Source organism: Pan troglodytes, chromosome 5 (genome assembly GCF_028858775.2).
Source record: "Pan troglodytes isolate AG18354 chromosome 5, NHGRI_mPanTro3-v2.0_pri, whole genome shotgun sequence".
NCBI classification, from domain to species: Eukaryota; Metazoa; Chordata; class Mammalia; order Primates; family Hominidae; genus Pan; species Pan troglodytes.
The window spans coordinates 87,048,035-87,064,982 of NC_072403.2; the positions used below are offsets into that span (position 1 = coordinate 87,048,035).

The 16,948-nt window shown below is 38.0% G+C and overlaps 1 protein-coding gene and 1 long non-coding RNA gene across 9 annotated transcripts in view; one reads left to right on the plus strand and one right to left on the minus strand.

Moving 5' to 3' along the window:
* Positions 1-906: 906 nt before the first annotated feature.
* COL12A1 (collagen type XII alpha 1 chain) overlaps positions 907-16,948 on the minus strand; it is a 121,528-nt gene continuing 105,486 nt past the window's right edge. For 5 of the 8 annotated variants that reach the window (XM_063813199.1, XM_063813197.1, XM_054686051.2 and 2 more), the window contains 8 exons: positions 13,242-13,295; positions 11,746-11,817; positions 8,103-8,138; positions 7,936-8,002; positions 6,723-6,911; positions 5,719-5,787; positions 4,162-4,332; positions 907-1,949 (listed from right to left, as the gene is read on the minus strand). In XM_063813199.1, coding sequence (XP_063669269.1) covers positions 1,771-1,949; positions 4,162-4,332; positions 5,719-5,787; positions 6,723-6,911; positions 7,936-8,002; positions 8,103-8,138; positions 11,746-11,817; positions 13,242-13,295 — 837 coding nt within the window. In that variant the 3' untranslated portion in view covers positions 907-1,770. Of the gene's footprint in view, positions 3,153-4,161; positions 4,333-5,718; positions 5,788-6,722; positions 6,912-7,935; positions 8,003-8,102; positions 8,139-11,745; positions 11,818-13,241; positions 13,296-16,948 lie in introns of all 8 variants that reach the window. The other 3 variants (XM_063813200.1, XM_063813198.1, XM_054686054.2) reach the window with 1 other exon arrangement.
* Positions 9,136-16,428, plus strand: LOC134810321 (uncharacterized). Its single transcript, XR_010158068.1, has 3 exons — positions 9,136-9,201; positions 13,634-13,710; positions 14,885-16,428. It is a non-coding gene; the product is annotated as an uncharacterized LOC134810321 (long non-coding RNA).

Sequence of the window (16,948 nt, forward strand, 5' to 3'; positions counted from 1 at the left end):
ACCCCAATGAATCAGAAACTAATCAAAATAAACTGATAGAACTTGGAGGTTTGAAAGCTTCTGCCCAGAGAGTAAGAAGATGGGAGTGGGGGAGGCCATCTAGTGATGAACTAGGTTAAGAATCACAAGGCCCAGAGTCTTAGTCTTGTTCTAATATTAATTAGCAGTCTGTTTATTCCCAGCAAAGCAAAAGAATTGGGTTGGTCTGGGATAGTCTCAGCAGTATCTTCTAGCTTCAAAAGTGCACATGTTGGGAATTACAAGTGAATGCTATGAGTTTAGCAACCTGCTTGACGCCTCCTAAATGTAATGCATTTATGTATCATCTGTTCGTTTTGATCCTCATCTCCAGGAGGTACTTAATTCAGATGTTTTGGTCTGTGGAAAACTTTCTATCACTACTACTCTCTCTTTAATTGATATTGGTTCTTTCATACCAACATTTACATTGTTTTCCTTGATATTTAGAATGGTTTTATTGCATTTGTAAGTGGAAAAGCAAGGCATCGCTAAATGTAAAATTTTCCATTATGGAATTTTCCTTCTAGCAATTAAACATGTTTTTGGGTTAAGTATGGTATAGAAAAGTGATTAAATGCATATGAAATCGTGTGGGTTATTAGAGATTATTTGGTTGTTTGGGGTATCCTAGGATACGTAGTTGTTTTTCCACCAACCCACACATCCTCTATATTCCTAATAAAGCCTTTGGAATCTGCTGGGCTTTTTAAGGCTCTCACCACTCTCTTTCTATGACTTCACCGTATCATTAAAAATCTAAAGTTATTTAGCATAATTTAATAGTATTAGCAAGATTTGTAACCGTATCCAAGGATATGAACTTGTTTGTTGTAACAACCACTTGAGGCAGTCCAAAAGGCCCTTCAAAGAAAGAAACATGCCATGTCAAATTTTCAGTAGTTTTATTGAAAAATGCCTCTTTTGTTTCAGAAATAAATAATATAAGGCAGTGAAATTCACAATCTGCAGTTAAAATATAAAAGCAGCAATTCTATGTTCATAGTCTTGCAAACGTTTTCCAACTGCTTTTGATAACTAAGAAATATTATATTCTGAAAAAAGTTCATACTAAATATACAACACAAACATGCAATTCCATCTCTGCAGAATAATCTGCAATTTGGTATAAATGTTAGTGTGTCTAAAACAAGGAGGTTTAAGGCAATATGGAACTGTATCCCGTTGATGCACTAACTTCATCTACATGGCTTAAGGTTTGTGGTTGTTAAAGAGATGTATACGAGCATTCTATGCCCCGGTGTATAACAGAGATAGAAGAGGAAGATAAATAATTGCAATGGAGTTGACGTTTCCCTCCTTTTTGGTTTTAGGAGGGGAATTATTTGAATCGTGGTGTAATTGAATTGAAAATAAGTATAGCAAAAGATAAACTGCCCGCTCGAAATACACAGCAGCTCTGGGTTCCAGGACTTAACTGCTTAACCTAAGAGTTTCACTGAGGCTGCCCGCTGTGCTAACTAAAGGCACACGGCATGTTCTCTCTTTGCAGCTTTTGTTAACAAAGTATTTTGCAAGCATTTCAAGGGCAAAGGCAAAAATGTCTACAGACTGCGTGCTTGGAGCTAGGCTTCCTGCAGAAACAAGGTTCTCTACAATCAGAAAGGGTACTCCTGGATGAGCAACGCTGGAAGAAACACCTCAGAAAAGACGTACACTGCTCTGTCTGACCTGTAAATGAGAATTTCAACACCTCCCCCAAGCCTCGCGGCGCGGCGCGTGATCTCTGGTTCACTGCCCGGGTCCGTGGGGCAGGGCGCGCCGCCAGCGCCGGTGGGACTCAGGAGGCTCCTCTGCAGGCTCGTCTGCGCCGCCGTAGTCCTCGTATTCCGCTGTCCGCTCGGGCTCCACCGGCACGATGAAGGGCTCGCGCTCAGGCAGGTAGGCCCCGCCCTCGGGCACGTAAGGCTCTGTCCGATTCAACATTACAATTATGGCATGATTTGGAAGCCACACACACACACACACACACACAGCAAAAGCTAAATCATCACCCGCGGTGATGGCACTCCAGTCTTAATCTCATAACTATAAATAGATAAGTTACAATGTCCCAATTATTTCCAGATAATTTGGTGATAATCAAATAATGAAATGGCACTTTCTTAAAAAAAAAAAAAAAACCTTCAAAAATCCAGCAGTAAACACAATCATTGCACGAATACTTGGGAAGGGTCAGAGACTGGGCCAAAGAACTGTAAACGCAGTAACTAAGTAGGATTTTCGCAAATCCCCAAGTAACTGTTTATGCCTTCAAACTCCTCAATTCAAAGAACAACTTGGAAAGATGAGGAGGTGAGGGGAAGTTTCATTGGCTCCTAGAAACTGAACTCGGGGGGTGAAAAGCAACTATCACCAGGTAATATACAGTACATGACATCTTCTGTGGCTGTACCTCACACAAACTGAGTTACAGCTGGTGGGTGAGGAACACCAGTGACTACAGCAAAACAGGAAGAAAAGGTGATTTTAAACTTTGGTTTGAAAATTGCAGTTACAAAACCCAAATGAGAGGACACGGACAAAAAAGTAACAAAAAGACAGATGCCCTGAATCAGACACATCGCTAACAAGCAAGAGATGAGGAGATTCCATTTGGTGTTATTCCGGCATAGAGCAAGCGGCAGGCTTTGATGCAGAAGCTTATTGTAGAATTGTTAAGTGATTTTAGTTGACAGGATCACATACAAATCATTTACAAGCCACAATTAGTTTATTATTTACATAAGACATTTCTCTTTAACCAGGTTAATTGTTTTTCTTAAAATGGCATAGTCTCCTCTGGTTAGTAGTTTTATTATGCACCTCTTTCACAACTGAGGCTCCTCATGGCTGTGTGCTGGAACTTTTTTAAAATAATGTTTTTCTACATTATTACTGAAATGCATCAGGCTTATAAACTGACACCACTGCTTTTGTCTCATTCAAGTTAGTAAAAAGAGTCTCCACCCTCCTTTGTGATGTCGACCCGGTTCGTTAACCATTATCTGTGGTGAGATTTCCATACAGACTCATTTCCTAATAAGCACGTGCGCAAACATCTCAGAAACAGGATTTTCATGTATTCAAACTGTAAGCAGCACTGGCGACTTAGAAAATGTGTTAGCCGGAACCTGAAACAGGTCAAAGATGATAGTTTTTAAAAGTTGAATGACTAAGTAAAAAATATAAATACACATCCATCTACGTATGTAATGGTTAAAGTATATATATATATATATCCATATATTTTCAGTTATTCTCACATCCCATAAGGAGGTGGTAATTTAAATTTATAAAGAATTAAATTGCAATTTTTTGAATGGGTTGCATGGAAATATACATTAAGATTTGTTATTACTTTTGGTCATATGTAATTATGCATATAAATATATAGATATATAGATATTTAGATATTCAACTACTCATGCACTATTTGAAAGTAGCAAATCATATCAAACAGCAGTATAATTTTTTAAATTTGCAAGATGCTTGAGGGTGCACTAATGAAATGGTCGCCATTGACCACAGCATGACTATCTCATTTCCAGATTGGCGTATCTCCCCAGTCCTCACATCCCACAAAATCAAGTATAGGAGACTTCTGCCCTCTACAATTGTCAAACACTAGAATTTCATTAAAAATCCTTTAAAAGCAATTATTAAGTCCCAGATTTTATAAATATTAATTCCATGGCTAGTATGGGACAGTTAACTATGTTCAGTTATCTACACCATATTATTACATAGTTTACCCATAAATTAGATTCCCAAAACAATTTTAAATACATATTCTTGGCATTTTACAGTTGTATTTAACAAATCCCTGTTCCCAATCTTGGGGAAAAGAAAAAAAAAAGTCAATTACTAGCATGCTTTGAAGTCCCAAGAGAAGTAAGGGGAGGTTTATGATGTGATTTGGTAAATGCAGAAACATGGGGAAAAAAGAAAATAATTCAATCCTAACAGTGAAATAATGTTGTGTGCTATGACAGCAAACACTATTATTATATAATCAGAACTGAAAGAGTTGTTATCTTCAAGACATCTTCAAATCAACCTTCCTTCAATCCTAAGGAACTTCATTTCCATAAAGTTCTTTACTTCAGGTGAGTTGGGGTTCCTACAATGGCAACAACGTACCTGGATAGCCTTGCCCGTTGTATGGGATGCTGGCACACTGAGAAGAATCACAGTATCCAGGAGGACCTGGGGGTCCTCGGATACCTGAGTTTCCAGGACGGCCAGGGGGGCCAGGGGGACCTCTTGAACCTGTGGACCCTGGTGGACCTGTTCTGGATTCTCCTTGTGGACCTAGTGTGGAGTTAAAACAAATATATTTCCCCTCTTGTCAAATACAACTCCTGAGGTAGCCACCAATACTTTAAGTGGCACCTCCACTGTCTCAAAATTAGACAATTTACTATTGTATGGTAAGAAAATGTTTCCTTAAGAAATACCCAATATGAACCAAGGTGTGATGGAACTTTCTTACCAGTGACTCATCAGAGTTAATGCCAGAAGTATTTTATTCCAGAAAACCTGATTTAGCAAAAATTCAGCCAAACCAGAGATATCAGTGAGTTCTTTGGTTTGCTCCCACTCTCACAGAGAAAAGAGCACCTGAAGGAAACAGCTCTGTTAAGCAGCCACATTGAGCTGCCAACAAAAGAAGGCAGCGTCTGCTCCACACCTCCAGCCTATGCAAAGCAATATTGTTTCTGGATCAATAGTTATAGTTAACATAAATGGAAAGATTTAGCCATAGGGCTGTCCTTGGTTGCAAGAGTATCATGTGCCTTATAATGAAAAAAGAAATCATTTACAACCTAGTAAACAAAATGCATCAGACATCAGACAGACATCTAGTAGTCCTATCCAAAATATAAAAATGCTTTGGGAGAACAGTGAATGAAATTTACCAATATCTCAGGCCCTTTTAGTGAGGCTATGTTTTCTCAGTCTAATAGCCCCATATTGAAGACTACTGGAAAAAACAGGAAATATAACCATCTTTAAAGTCTATGAGGCCAAAAAAAAACAAATAGGAAGGGAGGAAGGAAGAAAGGAAGGAACGAAGGAAGGAAAAGGGAAGGAAGGAAGGAAGGAAGGAGAGAGAAAGGGGAAATAGCAACCCTTTGTGTCACTAAAATTCATTTCATCATATATTAATGTTATAGTTAATGCCTAATAGAAACTTTTCATTTTTTTAACAAAGGGAACATGAAAATGAAGTTATGGAGGTTGAACTTCTTGCTAAAACATATGCCATGGTAATAAGAATGCTTTATGCTATAATAACAGGATGAAGTTGGCTGGGAGCGGTGGCTCACTTCTGTAATCCCAGCACTTTGGGAGGCCAAAGTGGGAGGATCATGAGGTCAGGAGATCGAGACCATCCTGGCTAACACGGCAAAACCCCGTCTCTACTAAAAATTAAAAAAAATTAGCCAGGCGTGGTGGCAGGCGCCTGTAGTTCCAACTACTGGGGAGGCTGAGGCAGAAGAATGGCGTGAACCCAGGAGGTGGAGCTTGCAGTGAGCCAAGATCGCGCCACTGCACTCCAGCCTGGGTGACAGAGCAAGACTCCGTCTCAAAAAAAAAAAAAAGAATAACAGGATGAAGTTGTGAATCTCTTCGGGATGGTGTGCCCTTTCGGTATTTATAGTGTTTGCCTGTTTAAAATACTAGCAAACCTACCTGGGGGGCCAGGCAGCCCCCGAGGTCCTGGAGATCCAGTACCCCTTTCACCTTTCTCTCCTGGCAAACCTAAGGAAGGAGAAAAAGAGAAAGCACAGGGGAAAAATTATCTGGAAGCATGTAATTTTCATCTTAACTGATAATATTTGATTCAAGTAATTCATTTCCTTAGTGAAAGCAGAACCTAATTTTTCACAGAAGTTCACTCTTTAAGCCAAGTTCTTTCTAGACATTTGTGTAATTCTAGATTTATGGCCAAGAAAAAATTTGGCTACAAGGCAGGGGAAAAATTATTTGAAGCAAACAAACATGTCTAATATATTTTTAAATAGTAATTAGGAACAGTAATCCTGAAGAAATTGTTATAATATCTCATTGAAAAACATATTAAATGTATTTTATCTTTAGTAGCCCTATTAGTACAGCAGCCAAACCAGTAGAATTATAGAAATATGTAGGTTTTCTCTAGAGTATAAAGTACTCCTTCGACAAAAGTGGATACCCAGAATCCTGAAATATCTGGAATCAAATAGTCCTGTTTTTCTCCTTTTCCTTCAACTGCACTTATCTATACCATGAAATTAGAGCCAAACAAACATACAAGACCAGTGCCAGACCCTGAATAAAGGAACCAAAATAAGTTGGATCTAAAACTCTAGGGCTGCCTAAGAACATTCAGTTGCTGCTCGACTCTTGCCGCAGTCACAGAGAGTAATAAGATTTGGGTAGCTGATTTAGTTTGCCAAGATAGAGTTTTTCCCATTAAAAACAACAAAAGTCAGAAAATAGCATTATCTTTACTGAGATCTGATAAAAACATGCCATTTTTCTAAGACATGGATCTCTATGGCCTATGAGTTGCCTAACAGCTCTTCTGAGGCTGTCCAAACAAGACCAGTGAAAGCAATTTGCCTAGGTCACCTTTCAGATGCCTTCAACCTGTCCCAACTCCTACATTTGCAAATTCCTTCCTTTATCCCAATACAGAAGCCAGAAATGCCTACCTCGTTCCCCAGGGGGTCCCTGCATCCCTGGTGTGCCCGGGAAGCCTGGCCGCCCCCCAGGCCCAGGTTCTCCTCTGGCTCCTGCACTGCCAGGAGGTCCCGGTGGACCCGGCGGGCCTGGCTGGTTGCGACTGGACTGGTAATCATTTGGAATCTGATTCAGCATCTGATTGAATCTGTTCATCTGACCTACAAGCAGAAATAAGGCTTGTTAGTAAGAAACCCAATAAAGGATGGATGAGAGAGTGAAACTGTTTTCTCTTAGTGTCTAGTGAAATCCATCTCCATTCTGCAACCCCTCTAAGGAAACAATCTAATTAGAATCCTAAAAATAAAATTAAGACAGTCTAATCATCGAGGACAAAATGGTCCCTGATAAATAACTGTTTCCACAAAATGCTGACCTACAAGCCACAAACATTACTACAAATATAAAAGAGTTGTTAAAGTTTAATATGGCTCTGAAATAAAGTCTTGAGATTTACCAGGTGACATCACTCAAAAGAAAACCTTTTTTATAATTAGATAATTCTACAATTTTTTGTATATCTAAGGCAATGATAATCAGGTTTCAGTGCAAACTGGAATTGCCTGTGGGGCACCTTGAAAAATCTGTATTTCTGGGCCTTATCTCCAAAGTCAATGATTCACTAAGCTTAGGGCATGGTGCAGGAACTCACTTCTAACAAGCAACATAAGTGATTCTAAGGCAGGTGTTCCTCAGTACCGCACTTTGGAAAACATTGATTAAGACTTCTCTAAGAGTGAGTTATGGGTTTAAGGCCCACACCAGTCTGCAGGTACTGAGCTTCATTACTTAACAGGCCTTATGGAATAAGAAGAGCCTGTGAAAAACAGGCAAGAGAGAGTTTCCTACCAAAATCAACTTTCACTGATCAAATTCATCTTGGTGGGCCCCCTTCCTTAAGGTCATAAAATGACTTAACGATCTTAACTTAAAATATCTAATGTCTTAGTACTTAAGTTTACTGCTATTATTTTACCTTGGGTTATTATTTTATCTTAGTGACAATCTTTAAAATATCATTAACTTCATCTAATCAGATACAAAACTGACAATGTATAAGAACAACAGCTTATCAAACGAAATGAAAGAGAAATCTATCTCTTAGAAACTTCATGACTCAAACTCTGCATTTTCCTGCAATTAATTTTAAAACAATTCATACAGCAAAAAGAAAAGAAATTTTACCACTTATCAATTGTTCACAGACTTGTCTTGCAACTGCTCGCATCATGTTCTGGGAAGCAATGTCTCCCTTGTTGAATTAATGAGAATGATTAGCATATTAGTTCTATAGTTTTAGGCTTCAATGTTTAACACACAAAATAAACGTAAGATTTTTTAAAAATACATACCCTATCACCTTTTTCTCCTTTCAACCCAGATGGACCCTGAAAAATATGAATTACATACATTAGAAACTGACAAACATACTCTAAAATGATGCATGAATAGACATAATGATGAACGAGAACAAGTTCTGTTTTCTAAAGCATTAGCAAAATGACACATCACATTTATATCCATGTTACTCACATTCTGCTTTTCTATAAAAAGGAATCTAATCTCTCTCTCTCTCTCTTTCTCTCTCTCTCTCTCTCTGAAGCACATGTCCTCCAAAACAGTGCACAGATGTGAATTTTGTGGTCACAATTGTAAAAGTTATGGACCATGCACACTTTTTACAATGCAATTCATGATACATATGGAACTAAAATACATATGAAGATTGCCCTTGTACCGCCATACTTTGCTTTATATCATCATAGTTGGTTATCTGAGCTGCTTATTGTGGAACGTCCATGAGATTAGTCTCCATTCAGTCTCACTTAGAACCAGCAGGCTGTTGTCAGCAGCTTAGCTCAATATATATCCCTTAACTTCATCCAGTGATTCTTTGTACATTTGAAATAAAAGAAACTGGGTTGAAGCTGGAAACCATCATTCTCGGCAAACTATCACAAGAACAGAAAGCCAAACACTGCATGTTCTCACTCATAATTGGGAGTTGAACAATGAGAACACATGGACACAGGGAGGGAAACATCACACAGGCCTGTTGGGGGGTCAGGGGCTAGGGGAGGGATAACATTAGGAAATATACCTAATGTAGGTGATGGGTTGATGGGTGCAGCAAACCACCATGGCACGTGTATACCTATGTAACAAACCTGCATATTCTGCACATGTACCCCAGAACTTAAAGTATAATAATAAAAATATTCTACAATTAAAAAAAAGAAACTGGGTTTTTCTCTTATTAAATAACTCAATCTGATCCTACATCTAAATACAAGCATAGAATATTTGTCCCTACACTGTCATAAGCCTCTCACCATAAGAGATATTGGAAAAATTTTCCTTAGAGTGCAACAAGTTTTTGTCTTTCAGTTATATATTTCCAGGCTGCCAACTGCTATCACCGAAGGAACATCTAAATCATTGACAAATCAGGTAATGTCCCATACCAAACCACTTCTCACCATCCCCATGGAAACCACTGCAGTCCAAACGAAGACTCTTGCCTGAAACTACTCCAATACCCTCCTAACTGCTCTCCCTTCTCCCCATTTTGCTACATTATAGTCTATTCTCCACACAAAAACCAGAATGATATTTTTTAAAGAAAAATTAGATCATGTCACTCCTTTGGCTCTAAGAGCCACCCATCCCATTCCCATCAGATTTAGAGGAAAATAATAATTCCTTATCATGGGCTACATGGTCCATATGATCATCTATGCCTAGCTATCTGACCTCATATTTTATCCCTCTCATTTAACTCCCTTCACTTTGGTACCCAGACCTGTTGGATGTTCCTTTCACATGTCAGTCTCGTTCCTCAGCCAAGGCTTTCATTCATGCTGTTTCCTCTGCCTGGAACCCTCTTTCCATAGATCAAATAGCTTTCTCCCTCATTTCATCCCAATGTCACCTTGTCAGAGAGGTTCCTAGATGACTGTATCCAAAATAGCTGCCTTCCCACCAGCACAATCATTCTCTAACCCCTTACTCTGTTTCTTCTTCATGACACTCATTATCACGGGAACCTATATTTACATGGTTTTGTCTATATACCCCCCAGAATGTGTATGAAGGCAAGAATTTTGTCTTGTTTGCTGTTATATCACCTGACCCTAGAACACTGGCTAGCATATTGTAGGCACTAAACAAATATGTGTTTACTAATGAAGTATTCTATGAACATCTCATGGAAACATCTCCTATAGAATATCAGGTACTATAAGTTAGCAAGAAGATATCAACTGATTATAATAGCTAATGACATAAGCTAACAATGATTAAGCCAAGCTCTCTGCTAAGACCTATATATACCTATATGCTATGTTTGGTTTCATTAATTAGAGGAAGGTAAGATAAAATAGGGAAGAAAAAAAGAGGAAATTTGCTACTTTTGAAGGACGAGGAAAATGAAGGAGAAAAGGGGAAGTGCTGGGGTCTAAATAAATGTATACCAAATTATAATTACCGTAAGAAAAACTGGAGTTATCTATTTCTTTGCCAAAAGTATTAGATTTTTGTGGAAACACTAATATTGTATTTGGAGCATTTTGCAAATGCAGGATTTTTTACATTTACTGCTATTTTGAGATTGTTCTGATTTTTTTAAATTTATTGGCACTCTGAGATTGTCCTATTGTTCATGATTTGTAGAAATCATCTTTATTGCCGATATTTAGAGATCATATTTCAAGTAATGGCTGTAGACATTTCTTTTAGGCTTCTAGCTACAGCCATCAATTATATGAGTAATATTCTTATATAAGACACTATTGAGGTCATAGTAAAACAAAATGAAATGCTGAATGGGTAGAAAAGTTTCATATACTTATAATTGCACTTGCAAAGTTTCTACCATGATCCATTGAGGAAAAGAAAGTACTAAAGTCACATGCTAGGGTACACGCAGTTTTTAAAGTATTTAGGTTGGTGCAAACGTAATTATGGTTTTTGTCATTCTTTTTAACCTAATATATCAGGAGTCCTTCTATCTTTATGTTGCCTGCTTAATTTTATGAATCATACAAGGCAAGCCATATCACATAAATGTCCAATTCTAAGTCTCTCTGAAATTACTTTTTTTTTAACTCGGGTTTGTATAATTTGAACAATGCTTTAAAAAGGAGAAATTCTGTCCGGAGAAGAGCCCTGACAAATTTTTGTCACTGCTAATAGTTGGACTTAATTGTCTTTAAGATAAATTTTTATATTTCAGGATGCTATTTGGACAAAAAAAATTGGTTAAATAAATTCACACTTCATAAATACAAAAAAAGGAAAAGCTTGTAAAAAATATGAAGCCCAGCACTCATTACAAATATTTGTGTATATTTTAGAAACTTCAAATTCAGTTTTGGAGATACTAATTTGGAAATACTAAATATGTGTACTACTATCTCAACTATTATTTTAACCAAAATATCTGCATAAGAGAAAGTTAAATGGAGTATAAATTGGGGCAGGACAGTATTAAAAAAGTAAAATGATAAAGTTAATAAATAATTTTAATTCTGGTTCTGATGTTCTAGCCTCCTCAACTAGATACAAAAGAACAAATGGAAAGCTGGATAATGCCACAAAAGGGTTAACATTAGCAAGCTAGGGATGGAGGCGATGTGCACCATCGTCATGTATTTTTCCATCTTAAGCAGCATACCACTCCTAAGTAAAAAGAATCATTTTGCTGACCCAGCTCTGAGTGTTTATACAGCGCAGAAATATGTGTCTTGGCTCATAATCCCATTCTCCTTTTAAAGAAACCCAGTAACCACAATTTTCATCCCAGAATATTATAACAACCCAGAGAGAAAAATTTAGAACTAGTACCAAGTCAAATCCATGAGTTTAGCATGGTTTCAACAAATGCTTCAAACACATTACAGCAGAGATAACCTAAATATAACAAAGCTTTGCAGTTCTCATTATTTATTTCCACAGTGAAACCACTGTCAGTAGACATGCAAGCTGTCCGCTTACTGGTCTGCCATGATCTCCAGGTTTTCCTGGCTTCCCACTTGGTCCTGTGACTCCTGGGGAGCCTGGGCTTCCCTACAACACATGGAAAGGGAAGGGGACTGTTATGACAAAGGGAAAATCCCATCTAAAGTAAATGAATACAGCCTATTTTAAACGCGTTTAAATGAAACAACTCATAATTACACATTCAGGAAAAATAAAACCAAATTTTAAGATAACATGAAATAAAAAACTCTTGACAACTACAGTGCAATCCTTATGGACTATATAGTTTTAAAATATATTTTGAGACCAGTTGAAAAATACATGCATATGTATATAATCAGTTTCACAATTTAAGACTATGATCCTAGTAAATTGGTTACAAAGTGGATGTGCAGAAAGCAATTCCCTTTTTTTTTAAGTTTCCTACTACAAGACCAGACAATCTTTCAAAACACAGAGGTTGAAAATTTAGGCTGGAGAAGAATTAAGAAGGTGGCCAGTTTTGCGCTAAGTTGGGCACCATGGTGGCAGAGTCTTCCCTTGTCTGCTGGGAATTGCACTCTCAGCTTAGAAATTCATTTTTCCCTTTGGAGCATTTTCCACACTTTCATTCCCTTCCATCATGTCAGCACCCTTAACCCCACCAAAATCATAAGATTTTCTCCCTGTTGCTTTTACCACAGCTTCCAGACATTTTGGCCCTATATTTAATAGAATGTTTATAATATGTACTGGCCAATATGTCATGTTCTAAAGCCTAAAATTTTCTTAAAATGGAATGTTCAGATTTTGTCAAGCAATCCTTTACTCCATTAATTATGCAAATGTTAACCTCTATAGTAAATACTTAACATGAAAGTTTGCTGTGCATTTAAATCCCCCATTACCTAAAGATCTATATTTTAAACATAAATAATAAAATTATTTTAACATATGCTCTTGAGTATCCTGCCACACAGACATGGAGGCTATCCATCACCTCAAACAATTTTACTGCGATCTCACCTGGATGCAAGTATACAGATGCCAGTTTCAAAATCATTAGTTTCAGTATTTTCCCAATATCTTACGTTGAAGACCCTTTTAGTTGTAGATAAAACTGACTTCCTCAGAACAACTGATGGCTGTTCAATAATAAAGTTCTTGAAATTTAAATGTTATAGGCACAGATTCTTAAAATTCTGTAACAGGAAATAACCGAACCACCGAGGTTATAAAACCCAACCACTTAATGTAGGGATGAAGAAACTGAGGCACCAACCAGCTGGTAGCCAGTTAGTTAGGGATTTCTTTTTCTTTTTCTCAAGTGTAACTTGATTAAACTGAAAGATTCTGTATTTTAACACGTCTGTTTTCTCTAGCACATTTTGATGTAGGTAAATAAAAACACAGTTCCCTCAATGATATACTCCACAGCACAGATGGAATGTGCTTCAAAGGCAGGTTACTAGCAAAATGAGGTGAGAGGGTGGGAGTGAAGGGCACAAAAATGAGACACATTTAGTTCTTACCGGTGGCCCTGGTGGGCCCCTGGGTCCCATTGCACCGTCTTTTCCAGTGAAGCCCTATTGTAAAAATGAAAGTAATTACAGTTAGGGAGGTCATAAGCAAGTGAAAAGAAAAGATGCTAAACAGGTTGCTAAAGCTGAAGGCTGAAGAGAAGGATTTAGCCCAACATGCTGTTTGGGAGGTAAGCTTTCAATAAAAAGACAAACAGCAAAAAAAAAAAAATTAAAAAATTAAAAAATCTTTTCAGTTTAACTTATGCCTTTTACTGAATAATTAATTTATATGCTCATTCACTTGTATAGTTATAAATAAAACAATTTGAAGAGCCAAACTAATCTTCTCCCAGGAAGGCAGATTCCCTTCATGAAGATATTATTTTTTGTTTTTGTAATAGCATAAAGAAGTCTAAAGGAAGATTTACCCATTCTATGGAAAAGTCAATGTCCACAGGCTGGCCCGGGAAGGATGCAGGTGAGAGGAAAGGAAAGTTACTGAGAAAAGCAAGCGGTATCATAAAAGATGATACTATGGTGGCAGAGTCTTCCTTTGTCTGCTGGGAATTGGACTCTCAGCTTAGAAATTCATTTTTCCCTTTGGTGCGTTCTCTGCACCTTCATTCTCTTCCATCATATCAGCACCCTTTAGCCCCAACAAAACAATAAGAATTTCTCCCTATTGCTTTTACCACAGCTTCCAGATATTTTAACCATATATTTAATAGAATATTTATAATATGTACTGGTCAATACATCATGTTCTAAAGCCTAAAATTTCCTTAAGATGGAATCATCAAATTTTATAAAACATTCCTTTACCAAATATGCAAATATTAAGCTCTGTAGTAAATACTTAACATGAAAGTTTACTACACATTTAAATTCGCCCTTATCTAAGAATATACATTAAACATAAATAATAAAATTATTTTAACACATGCTCTCAAGTCTTCATACCCTGCCATACATACAGACATAGAGAAGTCTATATGGAAAATCCTGACCACCTAATTAGAAAACTCCCTTCCTCATTTCCTGAGCAACTGTCAGACAGTTAGAGCAGGACTATTTATGTCTCCACTCCTGGTGAATTTCTTTCTTCCTCTCCCAAAAGAGGCAAAGCTGGGCTGGGTGCAATGGCTCATGCCTGCAATCCCAGCACTTTGGGAGGCCAAGGCAGGAAGATTGCTTAAGCCCAGGAGTTCAAGACCAGCCTGGGCAACATAAGAAGACCCTGTCACTAAAAAAAGTGAAAGAAAAAAAGTAGCCAAGCATGGTGGCACACACCTGTGGTCCCAGCTACTTGGGAGGCTAAGGTGGAAGGATCACTTGAGCCCGAGAGGTCAGGGCTGCAGTGAGCTGTGATCGCACCACTGCACTCCAGCCTGGGTGACACAGTGGGACCCTATTTCAAAAAAAAACAGAGGCAAAGCTGTCTTAACTGCCCTCCACTCAAAAGAGAGGAAATCCTCAATCCTGATAGTAAGCAGTTAATTTTTGTAGTGCTCTGTCTCTCTTCAATACACACAAAGGCCAGAACTGCCTAAGCATCAGTTCACCAGGCAGGAACAGAGCACATCTCCCCACAGGCTTGATCTCTGGCTCGTGCGCCCGCATTTATATGTTATTTTTTCTCTCTCTCTTTACAGTGCCAAATGACCTCTGCCTGGAATGAGTCATCCTGCTACCCAGTTAGCATTCACTCTCAACAGCAGATCTCTGAAATCCAGCCGAGGATTTCTGAGTCAGGTCATTTTTTAGAGTTGTTGCATTCCTCTGTCAGAGATTTTTGTCTCATTTTCCGCAGAGAATGAAAGTAATCATTTCATCCATATTCTTGGATTTTCACAAAAGTTGACCATTTGGATCTCTTCCTGAATTAACTATCCACACTTTTTATTAGTACATTGACTTTACCATAGAAGTTTAAATTATTCTTTTTACATTTGTTGGAAATATTCCACTTCCCCCAAAAAACACTTTTTTCAGAAACTTTTAGGGATAAGATTTCAGATTGTTTTCCGGAAGATCTAGGCCTGATTAACAAAAAACAGATCCTAAGCCTATCTGATGTAACACCAATATCACTTCTAAGGGCCACTTAAGAAAAAAATTCCCTATAATATTGCTTGGACAATTTGAATAAAATTTCTTCCACCCAAGTTTCTCCAACTACTATATAGGATGTTCTTTTTCATTTTTTATCGTAAATATTATATTTCTAAATAATTAATCCTCCTTTAGTCAGTCTAAGAACTTTCTGATCAACCATTTCCTTTTAGAGGAAATATATTCGTAAATTGGAGTGAAGAAGATTTATTATGAAGTACTCAAAAAGGCTACCCACTATGCCATCTGCAGAACTTTGTGCCACAATTTTATTTTATTCTTCATTTTTTGCTGCAAGCCGCAGCAGTTATTTCCACTTCTACCCAAGTGAGGGGGCTGAGAAGACTGATGGCCATTTTCATAGATACACATGTACAGATACCTGTATATGTGGTTCTTTTTTTACTTTCTAATAGCCCCCAGCACTGTGCCTCATTTCAAAAATCGTCTCTGCTGAAGACAATCTCTGTATCTTGTTTCTCCCTACTTGATCCTGCTAACAAGTCTTCATTCCTCACCACAACCCTTGGCCTTGATCTCTTGTGCTTCCTTCTCTTCACTTCCACTACTGAGTTCACGTTTTGTTTTGTTTTGTTTCAGCTGAGATTCCCATACTCAAAGTCTCTCTAATGTTCTAAAATTGTTGATACCCCACCAGCTATGCACCCTCCTTTTTGCATTAGTGGTAGTTTACTAAGCAGTAGGTAGGTACACAGGCTGTGAAGGAAAAGAGAGAACAGTTTCCTGAAAAGTTCTCTTGCCCTCATCCCAGGGTGGCCTCACCACAAAGCTGGACACAGATTAGAATTTGAGAATGGAAGAGCACAGTCCCTTCCAGTCCCTTACTTTTCAGGGATGCAATTATGCTGCCTGATGGTGATGGCTGTCTGAGCACCAGTCCAGAAAGATAGCCCTGCTGGGAAGTGTGCTAGGGAACCCGCCATGTGTCTGCATGAAGCCCACATTGGGGTGGATGTGATGGAAACAAGGTTTCAGTCGTAGCAGCAGCAAGCAAGTCAGCCCATTGCCACTTCTCAGCTGCAATATTCTGGGGTTTATTTTCTAATAAAGAAGACTGACTTGTCACCCTTGTACTCTCACTGTTGTCCTTTACTGTAAAATAAGAATTCAAAAAAAAACCTAAAGTGCCAGTCTCAAAAGAGTCAGAAGATGTGTATGTCAGAACTACCTCCACATCCCATATCCCAGAAAATACAGTTTTCTCTTTGACCTCTCTCTTATCTCTCCCCCAAACTCAAAAGGAGGCATGGGAACAAATAAAGTTCACTGGCATATCATCTACCATTTTGTATTATCTTAGGGCAAATCTTTGCTCCCTCTGAATGGCCTACCTCTCTGCCCAATGGTGTCTTGGAGGTTTTAAGGTTGATAGATTAATGTTTAATGACAGCTGTTATAGTACTGGCTTCCTCAGATCCTGCTGCTAGTCATATATTTTAACTTGATTGATTAATCAAAATACAAACTACTCTTGGACTATTATTGGAACCATAAGACGCTGAAAAGTCATTAGTTCCTTTGTTCTGAGAAACTCTTAAAATTTCTGGGTTCTTTTTATTAAAGCATTTGTGGTCTCCTATGGA